Source organism: Glycine max, chromosome 15 (genome assembly GCF_000004515.6).
Source record: "Glycine max cultivar Williams 82 chromosome 15, Glycine_max_v4.0, whole genome shotgun sequence".
Lineage (NCBI taxonomy): Eukaryota > Viridiplantae > Streptophyta > Magnoliopsida > Fabales > Fabaceae > Glycine > Glycine max.
Genome location: NC_038251.2, coordinates 5,458,268 through 5,479,977, shown reverse-complemented (window position 1 = coordinate 5,479,977; position 21,710 = coordinate 5,458,268). Strand labels below are relative to the sequence as shown.

Sequence of the window (21,710 nt, the reverse complement as noted above, 5' to 3'; positions counted from 1 at the left end):
AATGAGTGAATGGGAGTATGAGACAACGCCCTAAACAATCACTCACTTACTCCTACAATATAAACAATATAAAATTGTAAATGGAGACACAGAAAGCATGTGATGTGAAAGAGACAATAGAATTCCAATTATGGCTACATGAAGCAATGCTATATCAACTCCTCTTCAACAGACTGTAAAAAATAATCGAATACATATAAACATTAAGATATACTAAAAGCTTATATTGGTGCTGGTGGCTTCATGTTAGGATATATATATAAACCATGTCCCTCTCCACGCAGAACAAATCCTTTATGATGTAAAAGCAGAAATGCCCGCTATTACAAAAGAACCAAACGAGTATAATACTAGATTTGAAATATCTAGGAATTTTAGTTTTAAACGTTTGGTATGCCACCAACTCACGACTTCTGCATCAGACGCTCTACATCTCCCATTTCTACCTCACTTTCTTGCAAATCATCCTCGTCTTTAAAGAGTACTTCAATTTCCTCCAAAGTCTTCCCTCTTGTTTCTGGAACACAATAATGAACAAAGGCAACGGCACAACATGAAACAATGCCAAAAACAAAGAATGTTCCTGCTACGGTGATTGCGCGAGAGACTGAGAGGAACGACATGGAGATTGCACCACTACTGACCCTACTTCCCACTGCTCCAAGGGCTGATGCTTGAGCTCTTAGTCTCAAAGGAAATATCTCAGATGACAAAACCCAGCATATGGGGCCAAGTCCCACTGAGAATGAAGCTACATTTCCACACACTGCAAGAATTGCTAATGCGATTCCAACTTTTGCATGACTCAGAAAAGCTAGAGACAAGCTCAGGCTAAATAAACATACTGTCATCCCAATTGTGCTCGCGTAAAGCAAAGGCTTTCTCCCCAATTTGTCAATAAGAAATATGGCTATCAAGATGAACAGAGTTTTGGTGAACCCAACAGCAACTGTTGCTGCAAGAAGCTCAGAGTTACCAGTGATCCCAGCATTCTTAAAAATTGTGGGGCTATAATATACAGTTGTATCTATGCCTGTAATCTGCTGGAAACACTGAATTCCACAACCAGTTATAAGCATTCTTCTAACAGGAGGAGTAGGGCACAATATTTCTTTCCAGACAGCTTTCGGTTCATATTTGTCAGCATTAGCTGACCCAGCAGCTACCTGAATTTCTTGCAACTTTTCTTCAGCCTCCTTCTCGCTCTCATTTATCTTCAACAACACTGCTCTAGCTTCTTCAATCCTATTCTGCACCACTAGCCATCTTGGGGATTCAGGTATGACAAACAGTGCAATAGCAATAACAAGTGAAGGGATAAGTCCCACACCAAGCATTATCCTCCAATTTATATGTGATGGAAGCCTCGAAAATGCATAGTTTGATATGTAGCCGAGAAGGATTCCAAAATTTATAAATATCTCAGGGAAAGAGGTAAGAGATCCCCTAGCAATGGCAGGAGAAATTTCAGCAATATAGACGGGTGCAATCATGACACCAAAACCTATACCCACCCCAGCCATGAGTCTGCCTATCATCAACACTTTGAAGGATGGAGCAAGAGCCATAACAGCTCCACCTGTTTGGAAGATAACTGCTGCCAAACCAATTGTCCATTTTCGGCCAATCGCATCAGATGTCTTTCCACCAGCTAAACTACCCAACAGTGATATTATGCTCAAAATTCCAACTAGTACTTCTTGCTGAACCTCACTTATCTTCAGATCCTCCTGAATGAATATAATTGCTCCACTCATAACACCCACATCTGCAAAATGATAACCAAAGACAATCAAATAGGGTCTTAGTTTTGGTCCCTATTAATAGAATAAATAAAAAAAGCTTTTATATTCTCAACTACTTAGACATGACTTTTAAAGTAAGATGAATGTTACCAACACACTCCTTATAACACACTTTTCACAATTGGTTAAAATTGATTGAAAATTACAAAATCACGAGGGAAGCTCATTAAATAAGAAGCAAGACCCACAGTTTTTTGTGATTTCTAATAATTTTCAACTAATAATAAAAAGTGTATTCAAAAGAGTGAGTTGCGAGCAATTTTTCTTTAAAGTAGTAATTATTAGATAAGTCAATGATTTCCAATTATATGACAATATATGATTACATAATATAATAGTGATTAGTGAAAAAACCTTTAAAAACTCAACGTATGCCTATTAAATTCTAAACAAATAATGTTTATGTAGTCAATAATACAATATAAATTAATAGAACATGACTGCAAACAAGACACAAACCGATGGTTTCTCGTTTAATAATTAGACTGTTAGAGAGGATTTAAGGTTTGCATGTTCAATTGCTAGTGAGTGTCTGAAAGTAAAATTGCTTACATACTCAAGTATCAAGCAAAGCACCTATCTGATATAAGACTTGGCATCTAAGCCCTGGAAAAAAGATTCACCATTAAACACCAAACCGCTGTTGCAAATTACACAAACAGCCCTGGATTTTACATGCATCCCTATGATCGTTATGAAGTTATCTTACCAAAGTCCTAAAAACAAGGTATAAAGTCCCACTAGAGTTTTATTTTTTAATTTTAATTTTTATTGACACACATTTGGGAATTTATCAGCAGATCAAAATTAAAACCAAAACCAAAACCCAAAAAAATAAAATACTTAAAGGAACCCACCCGATTGCATAAAAAACGAAGATTAAAGAAATAGAATTACCTACCATAGCCGAGAAGCACGGAATTGAGAGAAGCAAAAACGGCACATGCAAAGATATATTTCTTGGTCTCATACTTCCTGCTTTGCAAAACTTCATCTTCCTCAACTGGATCAGAGGTCATCTTGATGTATTTTGTTTTGGTCCCCAACGGAATCTCAGAGATTCCATCTCCATTACCGTTCCCGTTTTCTTGGACCTCAACTAACCCCATTCTTCTCCTTCTCTCGCCCCCACCCTTAAATATTTAATAATAAGAAGAATAATAAAAATGAAATCTTTATAATCTAGTGGTACCCAATTGGAGTTCCTTGTTCTGTAGAGAGTGATGAACCTAAATGGGTTGTGTTGTCTTATGGTCTTAGATCTGAAATGCAGAAAGGGTCAAAGGGATTGAAAGGGGGAAGGAATAATTTTAAGGAGGAAGGAAAAACTGGCACACCCCATTGGAAAAATGAGTTTTGTTAATTTCGGTTTTGGCCAAACGAAGTGCAAAGAATTACCACATTGTCGAGGGTCAGTGGGGTCAACAGTCAATACAGTGCGCGCTTTGGACTCTTTACGTTTCTTCCCTTTCGAAGAAAACATATTTTGAGGGTGAGGAGGAAGAAAAAAAAAAACATGTCTCAGGTTCTGTCCTTGCAGTGCGTGTTTTTCTCAGGAGCCTAGCCTCTTAATTTTCGACACGTCATCGTACGGAGGGAGATTGACACCGTACCGCACTAACGTGTAGAATCACGTCCTTGAGCGCGTGTTGAATTCCAGTTTAGACAATGCGGTGCTGAGCTGTGTCACTGGTTTGGAAAAGAGGCTTCCACCGTCGGCCAGGGTATTTCTGGAATCACAAATGCATAGTGTTTTCCCTTTTATAACCCCCTTTCCCTATGGACCCTTTATTCACTTCTGCTATACAAAAGCATCAATTGTTTTACACAATCTTTTATAATACACTATTGAATCGGCTTTAATAAAAAAATAATCATATTCTTTTACTAATTACAAAAATCAAATACCTATTTGCTAAAAAAATAATTTTTTTTTCTAATTTATACAGTACTTTTTTCTTAGAAATTTAATACATGCACTAAATTTTGCACTGTCATTCATCTGATCATAAATTCTATATAGGATAAATTTATTAATTTTGTTAATTATTATTAAATTGCTTCAAAAAATATATCAAACATGCATGATTTTTAATTGATTAACAGTATAATAGTTTTTATACCAAGAAAGCATATTCATTAAATTCTTTTTCTTAAGATAGGTATACCTAATTTACAATTTTTATTTTATTTTAATTTACTATATTAGATTAAATTTTTAAGAAATTAAAATGTAATACTTTTTAATTTATTCTAATAGGAACAAGTATTTGAATGTCAGTAACATAAAAGTTTAAGAAAAATATCAAAGCCTGAATACAATGAATTTAAAATTTATCCAACTTTTTTAATGATATATCCAGCTTTCCTTCCTAAAACATGAATTTAAGAAATTGTTGATTTTCTAAATTCTTAAAATTTGATAATAAAATGTTTACACTTAGTTATTAACAAAATTATAATATTAGAAGTTGCAAAGAGCATAAAAAAGCTTTTGAAAGACGTGTTCACTTATGCTTACCCCTATAATTTTCTTTTATTTTTTATCTTTTTTTTTCTTCATTCAATTTGATTTTCTTACTATCTTATTTAATGTTACCAAATATCTTAATTTAATCATATTTATTATGTAATTTTTTTTTTCATATTTTGAGAAGAAAATAGTGAGATACATATAATGATAACAATAAATAAATTAATATATATATATAATAGACAATAATTAGATATAAAACTTTTAAAAATCTAATAATTTCATAAGTCATGAGACTAACTGTGTAGAGGTCACGAGAAAATTTTGTCTTTCTCAATAAAATCTTTTCTATACCCACTACCAAAAAATCAAACCCAGTATAATTAGGAAACCTAATCATCTACCAAATGTGCTGGACCTTGTTGGTCCGTCTCTCTGATATTTCTGTAATGTAGAATTATCAAAAAAAGAATGAGATGAGAAGAAAGAAAAGCCGGTGTGAATAGCAAGGCCTTCTCCTTCACATCTTCATTTTCTTCATCGGCGTTAAAGCCCAAAGGGCCCAAAATATCTCACACAGTTGCTCGTGCGCAAGTTCGACTGTTTGGTGCTAAGTTATTTACTTACCCATCTTCCTCAGCTTCTGCATTCTTCATCATCTTCTTCGCTCGTGATTCTTATCTCACACTGAACTCTCTTGCTAATCGAGTTTCTCACTCTGCAAAAACCTTCAACGATGGCCGCTGAAACGATTCCGTACCAGAATGGCGTCGTTGCCAACTCCAACGACTCCTCCGCCGCGGTCAAGAAATCGAGGGAGAGCGACCGCCGCCGCCGCCGCCGGAAGCAGAAGAAGAGCAACAAGGCATCTGAGGCTCCGGTTCCTAACTCCGCTGAAGAGAGTGACGATGCGAAAGAGAACGACGATTCAAAACAGGTTCTCATCCATCTAACTTTTAATTACTTTGATACTTTCGTAGGCTTTGCTGCGTTGGTTATTGTTCATACTCCATTGGAGGTTTGTTATCGATAGCGGCTTGATCGCCGGAAAAGATAGATTCGTAGGAAATTGATTCTGAATGTTTATATTTGCGTTTTGCTCCAAGAATATTGCTGTGAAATTAGGGTTTTCGTACTTGAATAGAGCTCGCCGCATTTCAGAGCTTTTGGTTGAGAGTGAGAGAATCTCTAAGGCTTTTCTAGGTGAAAGGGAATTGGAGGGAAAAGATAGGAAAATGATCTGTGTATTTGGATTAGTTATTCCTCCGTTGCAAATTTACTGTTTCGATTGAAGTTCTTAAACGTGACTAATTACTGTAATTATTGCATTGAGTGTCATTGTTGAGTGTTTTTGAAAGGTATATGGGTGATTAGATCATGTCTTGTAGCAGATTATTGTTTCCATTTAATCATAGATTGAAATTTTCCAGATGATATTTGAAATATATTGTCATTAGTGCCCATATTTTGTCGTTAATTTTCTTCAATTGCAGCTTGTTGAACAAATTGAAATTGAGTATGTACCAGAGAAGGCAGAGTTAGTTGAAGGCATGGATGAAGAATTTAGAAAAATTTTCGAGAAGTTTACTTTCACTGATGCCACTGCTTTGGAGGTAATCTTATGTCTCAATTGTCTTCTTCTCATTACATCTTCTTTGTATATTTTTTGACTGAAAGTTTGTTATTATACAACTAGGATACTGACAAGAAGGATGGTTCAGAAGAAAATGCAGCTACTAATAAGAAGGCTGATTCTGATTCTGAAGAGGAAGAAAACGATAATGAGCAAAAAGAGAAAGGCATCTCAAACAAGAAGAAAAAGGTGTAGTAATTTGTAACTTGTTTTTTTTTTTCTTCTGTTTATTCATTTTTTACTGTTGTCTTCCTTTTGATAATTATTCTAAAATAACTTTATTTTTTTGTTCAGCTTCAACGGAGGATGAAAATTGCTCAACTGAAACAAATTTGCTCAAGGCCAGATGTTGTTGAGGTATGTTTTTGTGTAGCATGCTTAGATTTCAATTGTTTGGCATCCCCTTCCCACTATTAGTTTGGTCTCAAGGCCATTATGCAAATGTTATATAATGGTTTCTTTTTCATTTTTAAGGTGTGGGATGCTACTGCATCAGACCCAAAGTTGCTGGTGTTCTTAAAGTCTTATAGGAATACTGTACCTGTACCTAGGCATTGGTGCCAGAAGAGAAAATTTTTACAGGTAAATCTGCATTATAAATTAATTGTTATGGGTTTAAGATGCAATGCAAGCATGCCTGATAGTTGTAGCCTGCATGAGGGATGTAGTGATAGGGTGAGGAAGATAACGTTGATAAGGTTTCTCTTATCTGTATGTATGTGGTGCTTGCAGGGGAGCTGCTGAGGCAATCACCAATCCTGGACTTGTAGGTGTTTGGCAATGGGCAACCTTGAGTCATTTCTCTTTTATTATCTTTGTTAGATTGAATGGGAATATCGAGCTTGCATTATGTTATATAATGGGGATCTATAATGAATAATCATGACAATTTTGCATAATTTTTATGGGCACTTCTTTATGACAAAGATGCTAATAGTTCTGCTTTGAATTTTCAGATGCCTTTCCATTGTGCTTAATGCTCGGGCTGAATTCGTCTTATCTTCAATTTTTTATGATTGATATTACTTATCCCAATTACATAGTGTATGTCCACATAAAGTACTTATATCTCATCAATTTTTTTTTGGCAGGGTAAACGAGGTATAGAGAAACCAGCCTTTCAGCTTCCTGATTTCATTGCTGCCACTGGAATTGAGAAAATCAGACAGGTAATATAATCTTTTGCATATGTTTTTCAAGAAATTATCTGTTTGCATATGTTATGATTTTAATTTGGAGTGACTTCCTACAAAAATAAATTAAATATTCTGTGATTTACTTCCAAACTTTATATGCTATTTGTGACCTTGAAACTGCATTTCTATGCACTATTATAAGCTGTTCCTTTTTTTTCTCCTGATGTTAGATTATGAGCTTCTGATTCTGGAAGAAGCTCTTTTTAAGTTTTAGAAATTTGTTATTTATATTTGATGGATGGATGGTTGCTGGTTTTAATAAGAAGTTTGCATTTCTATAAAATGTTGGTGGTCTATCATAAAATCAACATATTGATGACTAATGTGTGGTATTGATCTATAATATCGAGGATGCTGATGAGATAGCCTTGTGAGTGTGACTGGTACTACATATAGTTTTCCTTTCACATCCTCTGTTTAATTTTCTGTTCCCAACAACTTAATATATTTATATATATTAGAAGTTTTTCGTTGCTCTTTACACATGTGTCTTTTAATTAATTTACCTAAATAATTTCTGTAGTTGCTGTTTTTAATTGTCATATGTTATCTCATGCAGGCTTATATTGAGAAAGAGGATAGTAAGAAGCTGAAACAAAAGCAAAGGGAGCGCATGCAACCAAAAATGGGGAAAATGGATATAGATTATCAGGTTTCATTTGTGTTTTGCACCATTTGCATTGCTTGCTTGGTTTTTTGTTTACTCAAGTGTCAGAACTATTTTCATCCTTTCTAATAGTTCTTTTTCTTGGTTGCTAGGTTCTTCATGATGCATTCTTTAAATACCAAACAAAGCCTAAATTGACCTCTCTTGGAGACCTGTATCATGAAGGAAAAGAGTTTGAGGTATTACCCACACTACAGTAACGTAGGAAGCTTTGAACTACTACAACTTCTGTTTTTGCTGTGCTTATTTTTCTGTTGCAACATTTTTCATTTTAATTTTCTTGTATTAGAATCTCGTTGTTGTTATTATAGTAGGGTGTGGTTCTTTAACGTGGAGCAATAGGTAGTTGATGAAATAATTGAGTTGACCGGAATATAGTGTGTAATTATATTTAGGATAGGAATTTCCATGTACTATCTCCACTCGTGAAAAAAATGGAAATTTTATGATTGATGGAAGAAGCTAAATAAAGTTATTAAGTGGCATGTATTGTTTTTCTCCTTTCATTTGCAATATTTTGTTTGTCAGGATGCTATTATCTTTTTGGGTTTGAATTTGAACTTCTATAGGTATTCAATATGATATTCAAGTCTGAGTTTAAATTTCTTTATTTGTCCTTATAGTAGAGGCATTCATTGATCTGTTTTGAGTGTCAGGGTTCCTCGCCTCCTCACCAGCTTTAATTTGGTTGTTAGATTTTATTTAAGCATATCTTTTGACTGAAAAGGATCTTATTTTTATATGATGTCATTGGTTGGTGCACAGGTGAAGTTGAGGGAGATGAAACCTGGCATGCTATCACAGGAATTGAAAGAAGCTCTTGGTATGCCTGAAGGTGCTCCTCCTCCTTGGCTTATTAATATGCAGGTAATATTATAGCCTCTTCTGTTGCATTTTTCATATTATTCTGTTCCTGGCCTTTTTACCCCATTAAATATGTTTTTTCAGAGATATGGTCCTCCACCATCATATCCTCATCTGAAGATCCCTGGACTGAATGCTCCAATCCCCCCTGGAGCTAGCTTTGGTTATCATCCTGGTGGATGGGGGAAGCCTCCTGTTGATGAAGTAGAAATTTTTTACATATTCACTGTTTATTTTATCATTTATTATTTTAAAAATTGATAGGTCTCTGGCTCTTTTATCTCACTGACATGTTTACTTGTCTTCACGCGAACAGTATGGGCGTCCACTGTATGGAGATGTTTTTGGTGTTCAACAACAAGATCAGCCCAACTATGAGGTTTTGTTTAAGGCCAGAGTTGAATTGCCTTGCTTATAAAATTCCTTCTTGTTTCCTTGAATGTGAAATTTTGTTTTTTTGTGTTCTTATCCTGTGTTTTGATAAGACAAACATTTTAGAGATGAAAATGAGAGAAGTGGAAAAAATTAACAGCATATAAGGTCATCTTGCGTATCCAAAACTCAATATATTGCATATAAGGTCACTATCCCAAAAGTTATGCTGTTTGAGAGCTTGTCAATGGTTTTCATCTAATATGCCTCATCACGTAAGAGTCTTTTGGGTTTGAAGCTTGAATAATGCATGAACCCACCCTACCCTTTGCTGAAATTTGACTTTTATTTATAAGAATTAAGACAAGTAGGATCAAACTCCGGATCAAATGGTCAGAGGCTCAGATAGGCATATTCTATGTCATGAACCAAGAATTCACAAGGCATGAGCTGTTGGGTGAAAACACATTAATGGTTCCTTCCTTGTGATTGGAAAATACATTATTTCTCATTTTAATCATAAGAGACAGTCCTGTCATTGATTGAATGCAATCTTTCTTTGGGTGAGACATAAAAATAATATATTTTACATAGGACTGTGGTAATATATCAACAAAATGATGGTTATTAAATTCATTGTGGTAGTCCATCTTGACATTTTACTTAATGTTCTCATGATGCAGGAAGAGCCAGTTGATAAGACCAAACATTGGGGAGACTTGGAGGAGGAAGAGGAAGAGGAAGAGGAGGAGGAGGAGGAGGAGGAGGAGGAAGAAATGGAGGAAGAGGAACTTGAAGCTGGTATTCAGTCTGTTGATAGTCTGTCAAGGTATTGCTATTTTCATTTTTATCTTGTGTACATGTTATGATGGTAGCATGGGTGTTTTAAAGTGGCTCAGCTGGATAAGAGTAATTAACATTTTTTCGTGATCAGCATTGCTATTCTTCATGATAAATAACTTGTGAAAATCCTTTACTAATGATATGGCATGATTGGATGTCTTTGGATTAGCTTATTGTGTTAACTAAAGCACATAATCAAAATCTTATTAAGAAAACTTAATTTCTTTTTTGCCCCAAACATTAATCACAACCGAACATGCTCTAGCTGTTAAACATTTAACAAAAAGAAAAAGGAAAACAATCAAAATGATGGTTCAGAATTTGTAAAATGGTTTCGTAGAATTTCATTTGAACATTTAGCATTTCCGTTTTTGTGCTTGTTTATTACAATTACCACTCTTGATATAAAGAGTAGTTCTTTACCACTCAATGAACTAATCTCATGAATAGAATAGTTAACACATTTTTTAGTATAAATTTCTTGTTATACTGTTTTGTGCTTATAATTCTCCCTTTAATATATTTGGGTGTACGTGTGTGGATTGGTTGGAGAAGCAAATTTTTTTTTGGGGGTGGAGTGGAGTGGGGCTGGTACGGTTGGTTATATGTAATCTACTGTCACTATCATCTCATCTCTTAACTCTTTCCTATGCATTTTCACCTCAGCACTCCCACTGGAGTGGAAACACCTGATGTTATCGACCTCCGGAAGCAACAGAGGAAGGAGCCTGAGAGGCCTCTTTATCAAGTGAGTCTTTTTTTATTGCTTTTTTTCATCCTTGACTTCTGATTTGACTTGTTATGTAATTATCGTTTGTTGTCTTCTATGTTGTAGGTACTTGAAGAGAAGGAAGAAAAAATTGCCCCTGGAACTTTGCTTGGAACCACACACACGTATGCAATACTTGTACCTCTTTTTTATAGTATTTGAATAACATTTATTTTTCCCTCCACACTCGTTTGTTTGCTGAGTTGCCACGTTTTTTTTCCCTATTGCAGTTATGTGGTTGGCACTGGCACACAGGACAAATCAGGTGCTAAAAGGGTAAGAATTTTTTATGCGGTTGTTTATGATGATGATATTTGTTTTGTTTTGAAGAGTAGCATGTTTCATGCATTCTGGCTTTGGCACTTTCAGGTTGATTTGCTTAGAGGTCAGAAGACAGATAAAGTGGATGTCACTTTACAGCCTGAAGAGTTGGAAGCCATGGAAAATGTTTTGCCTGCCAAGTATGGATTTTTTTCTTTTCTAATTTTTTAGAGTTGGTTTGTTGTGTCAGGTTTATGAGGCAGTGGTTTCTTACCTCTACTGTATGAATACAGGTACGAAGAAGCAAGGGAAGAAGAGAAGTTACGTAGCCAGCGAGAAGATTTCAGTGACATGGTTGCAGAGGTGTGTTACATTCATCATTCAAAATCATAGTATACTCTATTTTCTAACTTGCCAATGAGACTTATAATTAATGTTATTATCTGGTGCAGAACGAGAAGAAGAGGAAAAGAAAGATGCAAGAAAAAGAGGGCAAGTCAAAGAAGAGAGACTTCAAGTTTTAGGCTGCGCCTAGTTCGTTTCTTTTGCTGGAAGATGGGCGGCTGCTACCCTTTTTCTACTGGGGAAGTTCTCACATTCATGGGGCATGAGTTGAGAATTTGTTGTTAGCATTTAACGCAACTGTATTATTGCCCGAAAGTTGAGAATTTGTTGTTAGCAGGGGTCTATAGACATTATAATACAATGAAGACTCCATGCAGAGCACGCGGTGGTCAATCTTTAGTTGAAAATTCAATACGATGAATCCTACTGAGGCTTCACAGATAATGGCCGACGTGAATGTATGTTAGAGCAATCAATCATTCTTACTGCTGTTATTTATATATGTAGTTTTCCTTTCTTTTTCTTTAAATGACATTTTATGGTAATATTTTCTGTTTTCATTTGGAAGATAAAAACTTTTGGATCAAGACTGGTATTTTTTTGTTGTTGCTGGTAACGTGCAAAAATTTGATTAAATTGTTTGCTTTACTTTTTTATTTATTTAATTGGCACTTTTTTCCTTGCAAAACTTTGTAAATACTTTCACAACAACAATGCCTATTTGGGGAGAGGTGGAATATAATAACATAAACGACATAGGGTTTAATAGTTTTACTGATATAATTTGAGTGATTGAATGTTAAAAAAAAGTTATATTAAAATGTGTAGTATGATAAGTGAGATTTTTTTTTTAATATTGATATGAAATAGTCATTATTAGAAATATTAATTAATTATAAAATATTTTTTTTTTCAATATGATTTATTTTACATTCAAAATGTGAGATTGATTTTAAATGTTTATAGAATGTAAACTTAATTTGCATGTTTAGATTTTTATGAAAGGGTTGGGAGTGACTTATTTTGGAGCTAAAAATTAGTGGGGAACAATTCACAATTAAATCACACAATTTAGATTAATTAGTCAGTCTATGCGTTGACATTGCAACAATAAAATTCACACAATAAGTGTGTATTTAAATTAACTTATTTAAAAAAAATTAAAATTAAGTTTAAAAATGATAAAAAATACTTATTTAAAAAATAATCAGTTTTTTTTTCATTTCACTTATAGATTTACAAAAAAAAATCTCCAAACATATTCTCAACCTAACATACATTAGGTATATTCAATGTTATTTTTTTCTATTAAAATTAAAACCAACACAAATTGTAGTTTTAGTAAGGAAATACAACAAAATCAGATGCACTCATATAGAGTGATAGATCTATTTTTTAAACTTTTCAAATTTTTGTCTTCGTTGTAATTTTAATTATTAGAATTTGATATTTTAAGATTTTGTTAATTGGTTCAGCTTCATTTCTTTTCAGAATTCATAAATTTTATTCTGATATATTCATACAACAAACCATGCCACAAAATGACCTTCAAATTAGTAGCATGCCACAAAATTTTATTCTGATATATTTGTGGAACATGAACAAGTAATCAAAATCAACCATATTGAAAAACAAGTATATATGTACAGGGAGGATGACTATTGACGAAGAACATGGCCGAATATTTTGTCTTTGATATTGCCGAATCCCTGCTAGGGAAACTTGCTTCTTATGTATATGAACAAGCTTCACGAGCCTGTGATCTTTATGAGGATGTGCAAGGGATCATAGACACTTTGTCAATTGTGAAAGGTGTGCTGTTGGATGCTGAGGAGAAGCACGGGTTGCTTGAATGGCTCAGGCAGATTCAAAACATATGCTTCGATGTTGAAGATGTGTTGGATGGATATGAGTGCCAAAGTTTGCGAAAGCACGTTGTCAAAGCTTCATGCAGCACCAAGATGAAGGTAGGCCACTTCTTTTCAAAGTTTAATTCTCTTGTTTTCCGTCTTAGGATGGCTCGTTAAATCAAACATGTTAGGCGTAGATTGGAATACGTTTGGTCTTTAGAGGATTGATATTGATCACAGACTTGTGCAAAGGAGAGAAATTACTTATTCCCACGTTAATGCTTCAGGTGTGATAGGAATGGATGGCGACAAGGATGAAATTATCAAGCTTTTGATGCAACCTCACCCTCATCATGGTGATGGTGATGGAGATAAAAGTGTGTGCGCGTTATTCCCATAGTGGGTATTGGAGGCTTGGGGAAGACCAAACTTGCAAAGTTGGTGTTCACTGATAAGAGGATGGATGAACTTTTCCAATTGAAGATGTGGGTGTGTATCTCTGATGACGTTGACATTAGCCAGATAATTATTAAAATCATCAACTCTGCTTCTTCTTCAGCTCTAACTATTGCTTTTACCCACCAAGAAAACGTTAACAACTTAGATATTGAGTAGCTACAAAGTCGTCTTAGACATATGCTTTCTCGTCAAAAGTTTTGGATGATATATGGAATGATGACCGAGCAAAATGGATAGAGTTGAAAGATTTAATAAAAGTTGGAGCAGTGGGAAGCAAAATCTTAGAGTAAACCCGAAGTAACTCTATTGCTTCAATGATGGGTAATGCTCCCTCGTATGTTTTAGAAGGCCTTTCTTTTGGAGAAGTGTTTATCTCTGTTTGTCAAATGAGAATTTAAGGGAGGTGAAGGTAAAAAATATCCAAGTCTGGTGGAGATTGGAAAAGAAATTGTGAAAAAATGTCAAGGGGTTCCACTAGCAGTGCGAACATTAGGAAGTTCCTTGTTCTTAAATTTTGATTTAGAAAGGGGGGAATTCTGAAGGGATATGGAACATGAAACAAAAAAAAAAAAAAAGATTACATTTTACCTGCTCTTAAGTTGATCTATGATCAAATGCCATGCTATCTAAGGCACCGTTTTGCTTACTTTTCCCTTTTTCCTTTTTCTAAAGATTTTGATTTGTCGGGGCTCACATTTCTAGTTTGATAGGTGAAGGGATCTACTCTACTTCTACTCCTGTCATTCTATAACTAAGATAAAATAACATTTCTGTTTTTTCATTGATTCCATTTCATCATGATTACAGAGTATATAGAGAAATACTCCTAATTTCTTCTAACAGAAATTGTATTAAACTCCTTCTAGAACCTATCTAGATGAGATATTATTTATATTTATCTATTATTATTATTATTACTAAAAGACAACTTAAGAAATATCAACACTAATAATGGGCCTAACATGGCCTAAGGATAGGAGATAGATCGTAATATAGTCTTTGGGTGGCACTTGAATTACTTGGATTACTTGGATCCCCAGTTGGAAGTGGAAAGGTAGAGAATATTGCAAGACAATATATAGATGAAAGATCATTACTTGAGGATTTTGAGGACTATGGCCACCTTTACCATTTCAAAGTACATGATTTGGTACATGATCTTGCATTGTATGTTGCGAAAGAGGAGCTACTAGTGGTAAATTCCCAGACTCGCAACATACCTGAGCAAGTAAGGCATTTTTCCGTGGTTGAAAATGATTCACTAAGTCATGCTTTGTTCCCCAAGTCCACAAGTGTGAGAACTATATTAGTTCGCATCGAAGGAATGGGTGTTAACAATGAAACTCTTTTGGATATATGGATATAAAGATACAAATACTTAAGTACGGGTTTTAGATATAAGTGATTCCTCTTTTGAGACTACCTAATTCAATTGCTAAATTGGAGCATTTGCGAGCTCTCACACTTGAAAATAACTGCAAAATTTGTTGTTTTTGTCACTCAGAGGATGCATGGAGCTTGAAACATTGCCTAAGGGATTAAGGATGTTAATCAGCCTTCAACACTTGCATATAACCACAAAGCAATCTGTTCTGTCAGAAGATGAATTTGCAAGCTTGAGCATCTTCATACTTTGACTGTTGAACATTCAATTTGAAGTTTTTTTTCAGACGGGAACAACTCACTTCTCTTGAAGTTTTGACTGTTCAATCATGTGGGACCTTAGAGTCCTTACCTCTTCATATTCTCCCTAAACTTGAGGTTCTGTTTGTAATAGGGTGTGAGATGCTAAATATGTCATTGAACTTTGAAAGCTCAATCCACAGATTGAGGATGAAATTTTTGCATCTTGAGCATTGTCCAAGGCCACAGACATTGCCTCAATGGATTCAAGGAACTGCTGACACTTTACAGACATTGTTAATTTAAATTTTCCTAGTTTTAAGATGTTTCCTGAGTGGCCGACAGCAATGACTCATTTTAAGATGTTCCATATTTTAAATTCTTACACTTGACAACAATGACTCATTTTAAAGTTTCTAAGCACGCTATGGAATGTTGAGCAAACTTAGATAGATACCTCAATTAAAAAATTTATATCGTGTATGGAATTTTTGTTTGTGGCTAAACTTTTCAATTTATTAAAAAAATATTTGATATGGGGCAAGAGAAATTAACATTCATCATTTCTAAAGCCATTCTTAGTAGGTTTTTGGCTCTTTCTCCTTAGAGCAGCTTTAGTTCATCAGTTAACATAATGTTCTTTATGAAGTACACAAAATTTTATTCAAGGAGACATTAAATGTGAATACCATTTTAAACAAAAATTCAAATCTTATTTCGCCATATTATGATAGTTGCTTCCTGTAAACCTAACTCCCCTGGCTATTCACTAAAATTTTAATTGAATCGGCTGATCTAATTTTTTTAACTTGAAATAAAGCAGAAAATACAAAGCATAGTACAAGGGGTCTATTTTCCCAACTTTTGACAATTTAGTTTGGTTCGTACAAGGATACTTGATTTAAACAGATTCTCAAATGACATCGTTAGAGTAACTTTCACAGTTTTGTACGTAGTGTCTCTTAATCAAACAGACAATCAGTATATCTATCACTTTCGTGTTGTAATAAAAACCTCAAAGAAAAATGGCATATGTTTTTCCGCATACTACAGAGGATAATTTCGTGTCCACATTCCACTTATTTCAACAAACGTTTTTTACACCATAATATGCAATCTTCCAAATCAATTATTTTTTTTCTTCTCTATTCTTTTTATTATTATTATTTTTCTTTTAAGAGTTCTCTTTCATTTTAAAGAGAGAAAGAAAAAAAAACACCTTTTATAACTTTTGCAATAGCAAAGTTTCACTGGTACCCCACTCGGAAGCTAGGAATATATCGTTATAAACTTATAATAACCTTTCCTTTATAATTGACCCAAAAAAAATCCCTTATAGGTAAGTCATCGTCCCTAAAAAAAAAGCATCCACAACAACTATTAATACCTAAGAATTAAGCTACTTTTTTCTTCAAATAATAGATAGTGCTGGGAAATGTCAAATTGGGTCACTTAGCCGATAAGATAAAGAAACAACGTAATCATATTGTCGTGGTCGATGTTCCTGAGAGCTCAATGGCCCAAATGGTTCAATCAGATGACCCAATTGTCCTGTGTGATGTTACAATTCGTGTCTTCTTAATATAAATAGACAATTTTTTTTTTACAGATAAATGTTAGATTTATTAGAAACATAATGAGAAGATTTGAATCTACAGTCTCTTATCTTACTTTTTTTCCTTCATTCTTTCTTGATCCCTTGAACAGTTTTATATCTTCATAAATAATGATAATTAAGTAATGAGCAATTGAGTATAAGTATGATGTGAAATCTCATATTGAGTAAAAGTAGAAAAGTTGAACATCATATATATAAATAAGAAGAAGACACATAAACTTAAACCTTAACATTTTGGGTTAAAGTGTGATATCAAGTTTTTTTATGTGATTTCTCATGATTTATTGATGTCTCATGATTTAGTGATGTAAATTTAACAATGTTTACTCATTTTGAATTTCTCTGTGATTTCCTTGTAAATTAATCATTAAAAAAAATCTTAAGTGTAATAATTTGAAAATTTTGCAATAAAAAATTATTAGTGTACTTCATTATAATTTAATATGTTTCTAACATGATTTTTAATGAAATTTGTTTATTATTGATTTTTTAAGACACCGGTTTAAAGAATCCATCTTTCAATATGGTGAATGCAATCAAGCACATTTAATTGTGATATCTTACCTTAGTCGTGGCTTAATTATATATGTGCATGAGGCTTTTGCTTTCTTATTCCCAATATTAATTAATCTTGTGACTGTCACCAGCACCAAGTGGGAGACATTATTACCGTGTGATTATTTGTTAGCATTTCATTCATTCATGCGTGAAATTTATTTCTTTCAATTGCCTTGACTTTCTTTTGATATCAAAATGCATAATTAGAAAATAAAACCAACTATATAAACACCGTTTAATCATGTTTTATCCGAAATTTCTCTCAGCATTTTTTTTTTTTTGTATTTTCTTCTGTCACTTTGATAATCACATTATTGAAATTCAAAATTTCAAGTAATTGGCTTGAAACTCCCATTATTGAGCATGTTCCTGTCATTATGTTTCTGTGAGACACTTCGGTTATTCATTGCCCACAAGTGTCGGCTGATATCGATCCATTGTATATGAAATCGTGTCAAGATATTCAAATATGACACCTTCCACTAGTCATTTAAAAACTCTGTAATGATTCAATTGTTTATACTTTATACACTATTTTACGACATATTTCTTAACATTTTTCAATAAATATATCTGTGTTCGTCCTCCTGTTTCTTCTCTCTGAACACATTTTAGCGAATATTTGAGTTATTTGTTTAGCTTTCTATAATATATGTAATTTATGGTGATAGTAGTTTCTTGGAAAACTACAGAGCATGAGCAGGCCCTCTAAATTGTAGTGGCTAATAGAGGATATTAACTTTTTGTTAGTTTCTACGAAATCAATCTCGGTCAACACATACTATTAAGTAATTGCTTGAATTGAGGTTTGTAAGAATTTAGATAAAGATTATAGGTTTAAATTTCATTAACAACTTGTTAATGTTAGAAAAACTAATATGAAATGATTTCCCAAGAATTCCCTTGTTTCAAAGGTTTCAAAGGTTCAACTTATTCACCTCAGATTTTTTTTTACCTGATATTTGACTACGAGTTGTTGTGATGACTTTGACCAACAAACCCTGTAGTGCTTGCCACCTGCTCGTCCAAATAAATAATTACTAGAATTTGTGTTATCCTTTCTAACAACCAAACAAGTGCATACTATATTTATATCACCTAGGCTAAAATGTTGCATCAAACTCTCCTCTTGCTAAAACAAAGTTAAACATAATACCAATTACCAATTCTATGTTTTTTTTATAAAGAACATATTTTACGAGAATCACAAGCTAAAATTATATTTATTTTTAAAAATTTGCGTGGAGCTAACATATCATAAATTGTCCAATCAACAAAATCTATAGACAGGAGACCAACGCGTGCATGTAACATATGGATATAGATATACCCAACTCGCGACATGTAATCACATGACATAGGTCCATAGAACACCACCACTACATACAACCACTCTTTCCCTTGTGTCCCACAAGAAACCATGTGTTGCCAACTGTTTTTAACCTTCCTAAGAATCATAGGCCCCACTATTACCACTCTTCCCTTTACTCTAATAATCAATTAAGAAAAAAACATAACCGTAGTGTACTTGCCTTCTTTTTTTGCCAACTTTGTGTTTGTATTGGTGGCCAAGTTTGCTACTTAAATTATTATAGCACAGCATCATGCACATCTACTACGTTCCTTTATACAGCCATAACACAAAGCACTATCAATGGCCTAAAACCGTCCACATGCCACTCACCCACCTTCACCTTAGGGGTTAAGCATCTCTTCACATTTCCCCTTTTAAAATACTTATGTGTAGAGAACCAAAATTTGTTACCATAGTCTGCATAAGTTTTATGGGATTTCATTTTCCTCCACTTAACTAGTAGCAATCAATCACACCCCCTCCCTCTCTCTTTCACCCCACACTACTTCAAGTAATTTTTATGGTCTTCTTGTTATAATTATTGATCCTTTACAGATAGATAAGGTCATAAATAGGTATTAGATATACAGATTAGAGAAAAGACATGTTCACTTCTTCTCAGCTTCCTAGGCCTTTCCTTCTATCAAACCACTCCCAGTCATCAATTTCCTTAGACCTTCACAAGGTTTGGGCTATAAGCAGCAATCTGATCCTCCTTTTATCCTTTAGATTGATTTCTCTTCTCACATCTCGATCAAACGGATAAAATTTTCCAAATTGCCACCTTTTTTCTCATCTTATTGCATAGAAAAAGAAACTATTGTTTTCTGGTTACAAGTGCTTTCAAGGGGTGTCTTTTAAGATATGGGTTTGAGTTCTAAGCAGGTTTCTAATAGAGGACTTGATTGGAACCAAACCTTGTTGCAGGCTCAAAACTTGGAACTCCCAAATCCTCCTCCTATGAGGAAACAACAACAAACTCAGCCATCAGAGCCTTTGAAGTGTCCAAGATGTGATTCTATTAACACCAAATTTTGTTACTACAACAACTACAACAAGTCTCAACCTCGACATTACTGCAGAGCTTGCAAGAGGCATTGGACTAAAGGTGGAACTCTACGCAATGTTCCTGTTGGTGGTGGAAGGAAGAATAAGCGAGTCAAGAAATCAACCACTCCAGCGATAGCCACCACTTCTATTAGTACCAGCACCTCAAATGCCAACATGGATGGTGAGTTGAATAACCCCATCACCATTCCTTCTCTAGCAGTGGATGATCACAAAACCACACCTTCCTCTCTCTATCAATATGTGTGCCTGCCCCAACAGAATCTGATGAGTACCAAAGACTCAGAAGAAGGCAAAGACTTTGGTATTGGTAATGGCATCTTCCTGAGTTCAACTGTGCCTTTTCCTCAAAGCCAAAGCCTTCTGTTCCCCTTCACAACATCAAACTCCTTTGACCCAAACCTATGTGCAATATCATCCTCTTTTCGATCCTCCAGTGTGTATAACTATGGTGAAGAGTTTAAAATAATGGAGGAGCCAACCCTCAACAGCATAATGCCCAACACTAGTGGAAGCACCAACACACAACCATGGGAGATAGCTGCAACAAGTTCTGGCATGGAAATGTCAAATTATTGGACTTGGGAGGACATTGATTCGTTTGTGTCAACTGATCCAAATGTTCCTTGGGATGATTCTGATATCAAACCCTGACAAAAGAAAAGAAGAAAAAAATGAAAATAGTAACCCATGTCCTTAGATTAGTTATTAATTAATTGTGGCGTTTTGTGTTTCACACGGATTAGTAAGTGTTCTTGTTTTCAGATGGATTATATTTCGATATTATGCCACACTTTGATGGTTTGAGGAGATATCTGCAAATCACAAAACCATGAGAGGAAGTAGCAGATGGATCATACTATCCATTGATGTTTCTTCACTTGTAAGTCTACAAAGAGAAGTATTTGGAGCTGTCTTATTTTAGTTTCAGCTTCAGATTCAAGCAAGGGGGGTCCAATTAACTGTAACCCAATGAGTTTGCCTGTTCATCTCTCTATCATTTCCTGTAATAAAATGTTACATTAGTTTTGTATGCAAGTAGTTTAGCATTATTCACAAGTATAGGGAATTTTGTTTATTTGTTTTGTATTTCTTTAATTAATGGTTTCTGAGTGCCTTGTGTTGGGGATGACTATTGACATGGGGTCTGCTCCAGCAGAGCTGAACTGACAGAATGTGATGGAAGATTCTTGTGGATATGTATATGTGCATGTGTTGGAAATTGGAATGATATAACATGGATTTGATTGGCCAAGATTCATCACCACCACTTGTTGAGAATCATTCTTTGCTTCTGGGCCATAAGGAATTCTGGTTCCAGAGTAGTTTATTGATGTACGATATTCTGTTACTATTATATTCCTCAAGGATCGTTTATCTTTGGGCTTATACTTCACATGGTGTTTTCATATTTGTTCCTGTTTAATACAACAGTGTATGGTATCTTTGGCCCACCGTATTTTCAGTGTTTGTTTATGCTTGTCGTTTCTTCTATGATTGCATGGCCATGGACCAACAGTAGAACCCTTTATTGTATGAATTTTTGCAAATAATAGAAGATATCCTCAGGGTTTTGAAATGTAACTGTATCAAATGCAGATCGCCTACCAATCTTTAGGATTTAAAGGTTAACAAGCTGCTACTTCACAGAAATGCATGTCTTTATCATGTGTAACCTATATTATAGTGCACATGATCAAGGGCCACTTCATATCATACAGGAGTTGTTATATTGTTTTCTTTTTCTTATTTTACTTTTTTGTTTGGTAAAATATGGTAAACTTGTATCTTATGATCCATGTATGGGTTTAAATACAGAAATAATCTCTTTGTGTATGCAAAGATAAGTCTGCATATTATGACCTTCTCTGTACCTTTACATAGTGAGGAGTCTTCCGGTACCGGAGTATATTAGTTGATAAAATATGATGACTAAAAGTAAAATGTTACAC

At 34.4% G+C, this 21,710-nt stretch overlaps 4 protein-coding genes across 6 annotated transcripts; 3 read left to right on the top strand and 1 right to left on the bottom strand.

Annotated features, from left to right (window-relative positions):
- Nucleotides 1–100: 100 nt before the first annotated feature.
- LOC100812244 (probable polyol transporter 4) lies at nucleotides 101–3,323 on the bottom strand. Of its 2 annotated transcripts, none has more exons than XM_003545843.5 (2): nucleotides 2,707–3,323; nucleotides 101–1,768 (listed from the first exon to the last, which is right to left on the bottom strand). In XM_003545843.5, the coding sequence occupies exons 1-2, from the start codon at nucleotides 2,912–2,914 to the stop codon at nucleotides 405–407; spliced, it is 1,572 nt and encodes a 523-aa protein (XP_003545891.1). In that variant the 5' UTR covers nucleotides 2,915–3,323; the 3' UTR covers nucleotides 101–404. The 2 variants fall into 2 exon arrangements, with proteins under 2 accessions (XP_003545891.1, XP_006597419.1); XM_006597356.4 differs by having other exon boundaries at nucleotides 2,703–3,285.
- A 1,369-nt stretch (nucleotides 3,324–4,692) lies between these two features.
- LOC100810640 (splicing factor 3B subunit 2) lies at nucleotides 4,693–11,757 on the top strand. Its single transcript, XM_003545842.5, has 18 exons — nucleotides 4,693–5,215; nucleotides 5,772–5,891; nucleotides 5,975–6,100; nucleotides 6,206–6,268; nucleotides 6,386–6,493; nucleotides 7,003–7,080; nucleotides 7,667–7,759; nucleotides 7,867–7,953; nucleotides 8,540–8,641; nucleotides 8,723–8,842; nucleotides 8,955–9,017; nucleotides 9,694–9,839; nucleotides 10,520–10,601; nucleotides 10,689–10,747; nucleotides 10,853–10,898; nucleotides 10,992–11,083; nucleotides 11,177–11,246; nucleotides 11,336–11,757. The coding sequence occupies exons 1-18, from the start codon at nucleotides 5,015–5,017 to the stop codon at nucleotides 11,405–11,407; spliced, it is 1,728 nt and encodes a 575-aa protein (XP_003545890.1). The 5' UTR covers nucleotides 4,693–5,014; the 3' UTR covers nucleotides 11,408–11,757.
- A 1,144-nt stretch (nucleotides 11,758–12,901) lies between these two features.
- Nucleotides 12,902–15,558, top strand: LOC102666906 (disease resistance protein PIK6-NP). Of its 2 annotated transcripts, none has more exons than XM_006597354.4 (2): nucleotides 12,902–13,195; nucleotides 15,042–15,558. In XM_006597354.4, the coding sequence occupies exons 1-2, from the start codon at nucleotides 12,902–12,904 to the stop codon at nucleotides 15,057–15,059; spliced, it is 312 nt and encodes a 103-aa protein (XP_006597417.1). In that variant the 3' UTR covers nucleotides 15,060–15,558. The 2 variants fall into 2 exon arrangements, with proteins under 2 accessions (XP_006597417.1, XP_006597418.1); XM_006597355.4 differs by lacking the exon at nucleotides 15,042–15,558 and adding an exon at nucleotides 13,366–14,135.
- Nucleotides 15,559–18,993: 3,435 nt separating this feature from the next.
- Nucleotides 18,994–21,337, top strand: LOC100806358 (dof zinc finger protein DOF3.4). Its single transcript, XM_003545838.5, has one exon. It carries the CDS (start codon nucleotides 19,555–19,557, stop codon nucleotides 20,410–20,412), a length of 858 nt encoding a protein of 285 aa, XP_003545886.1. The 5' UTR covers nucleotides 18,994–19,554; the 3' UTR covers nucleotides 20,413–21,337.
- The last annotated feature ends 373 nt before the right edge of the window (nucleotides 21,338–21,710 follow it).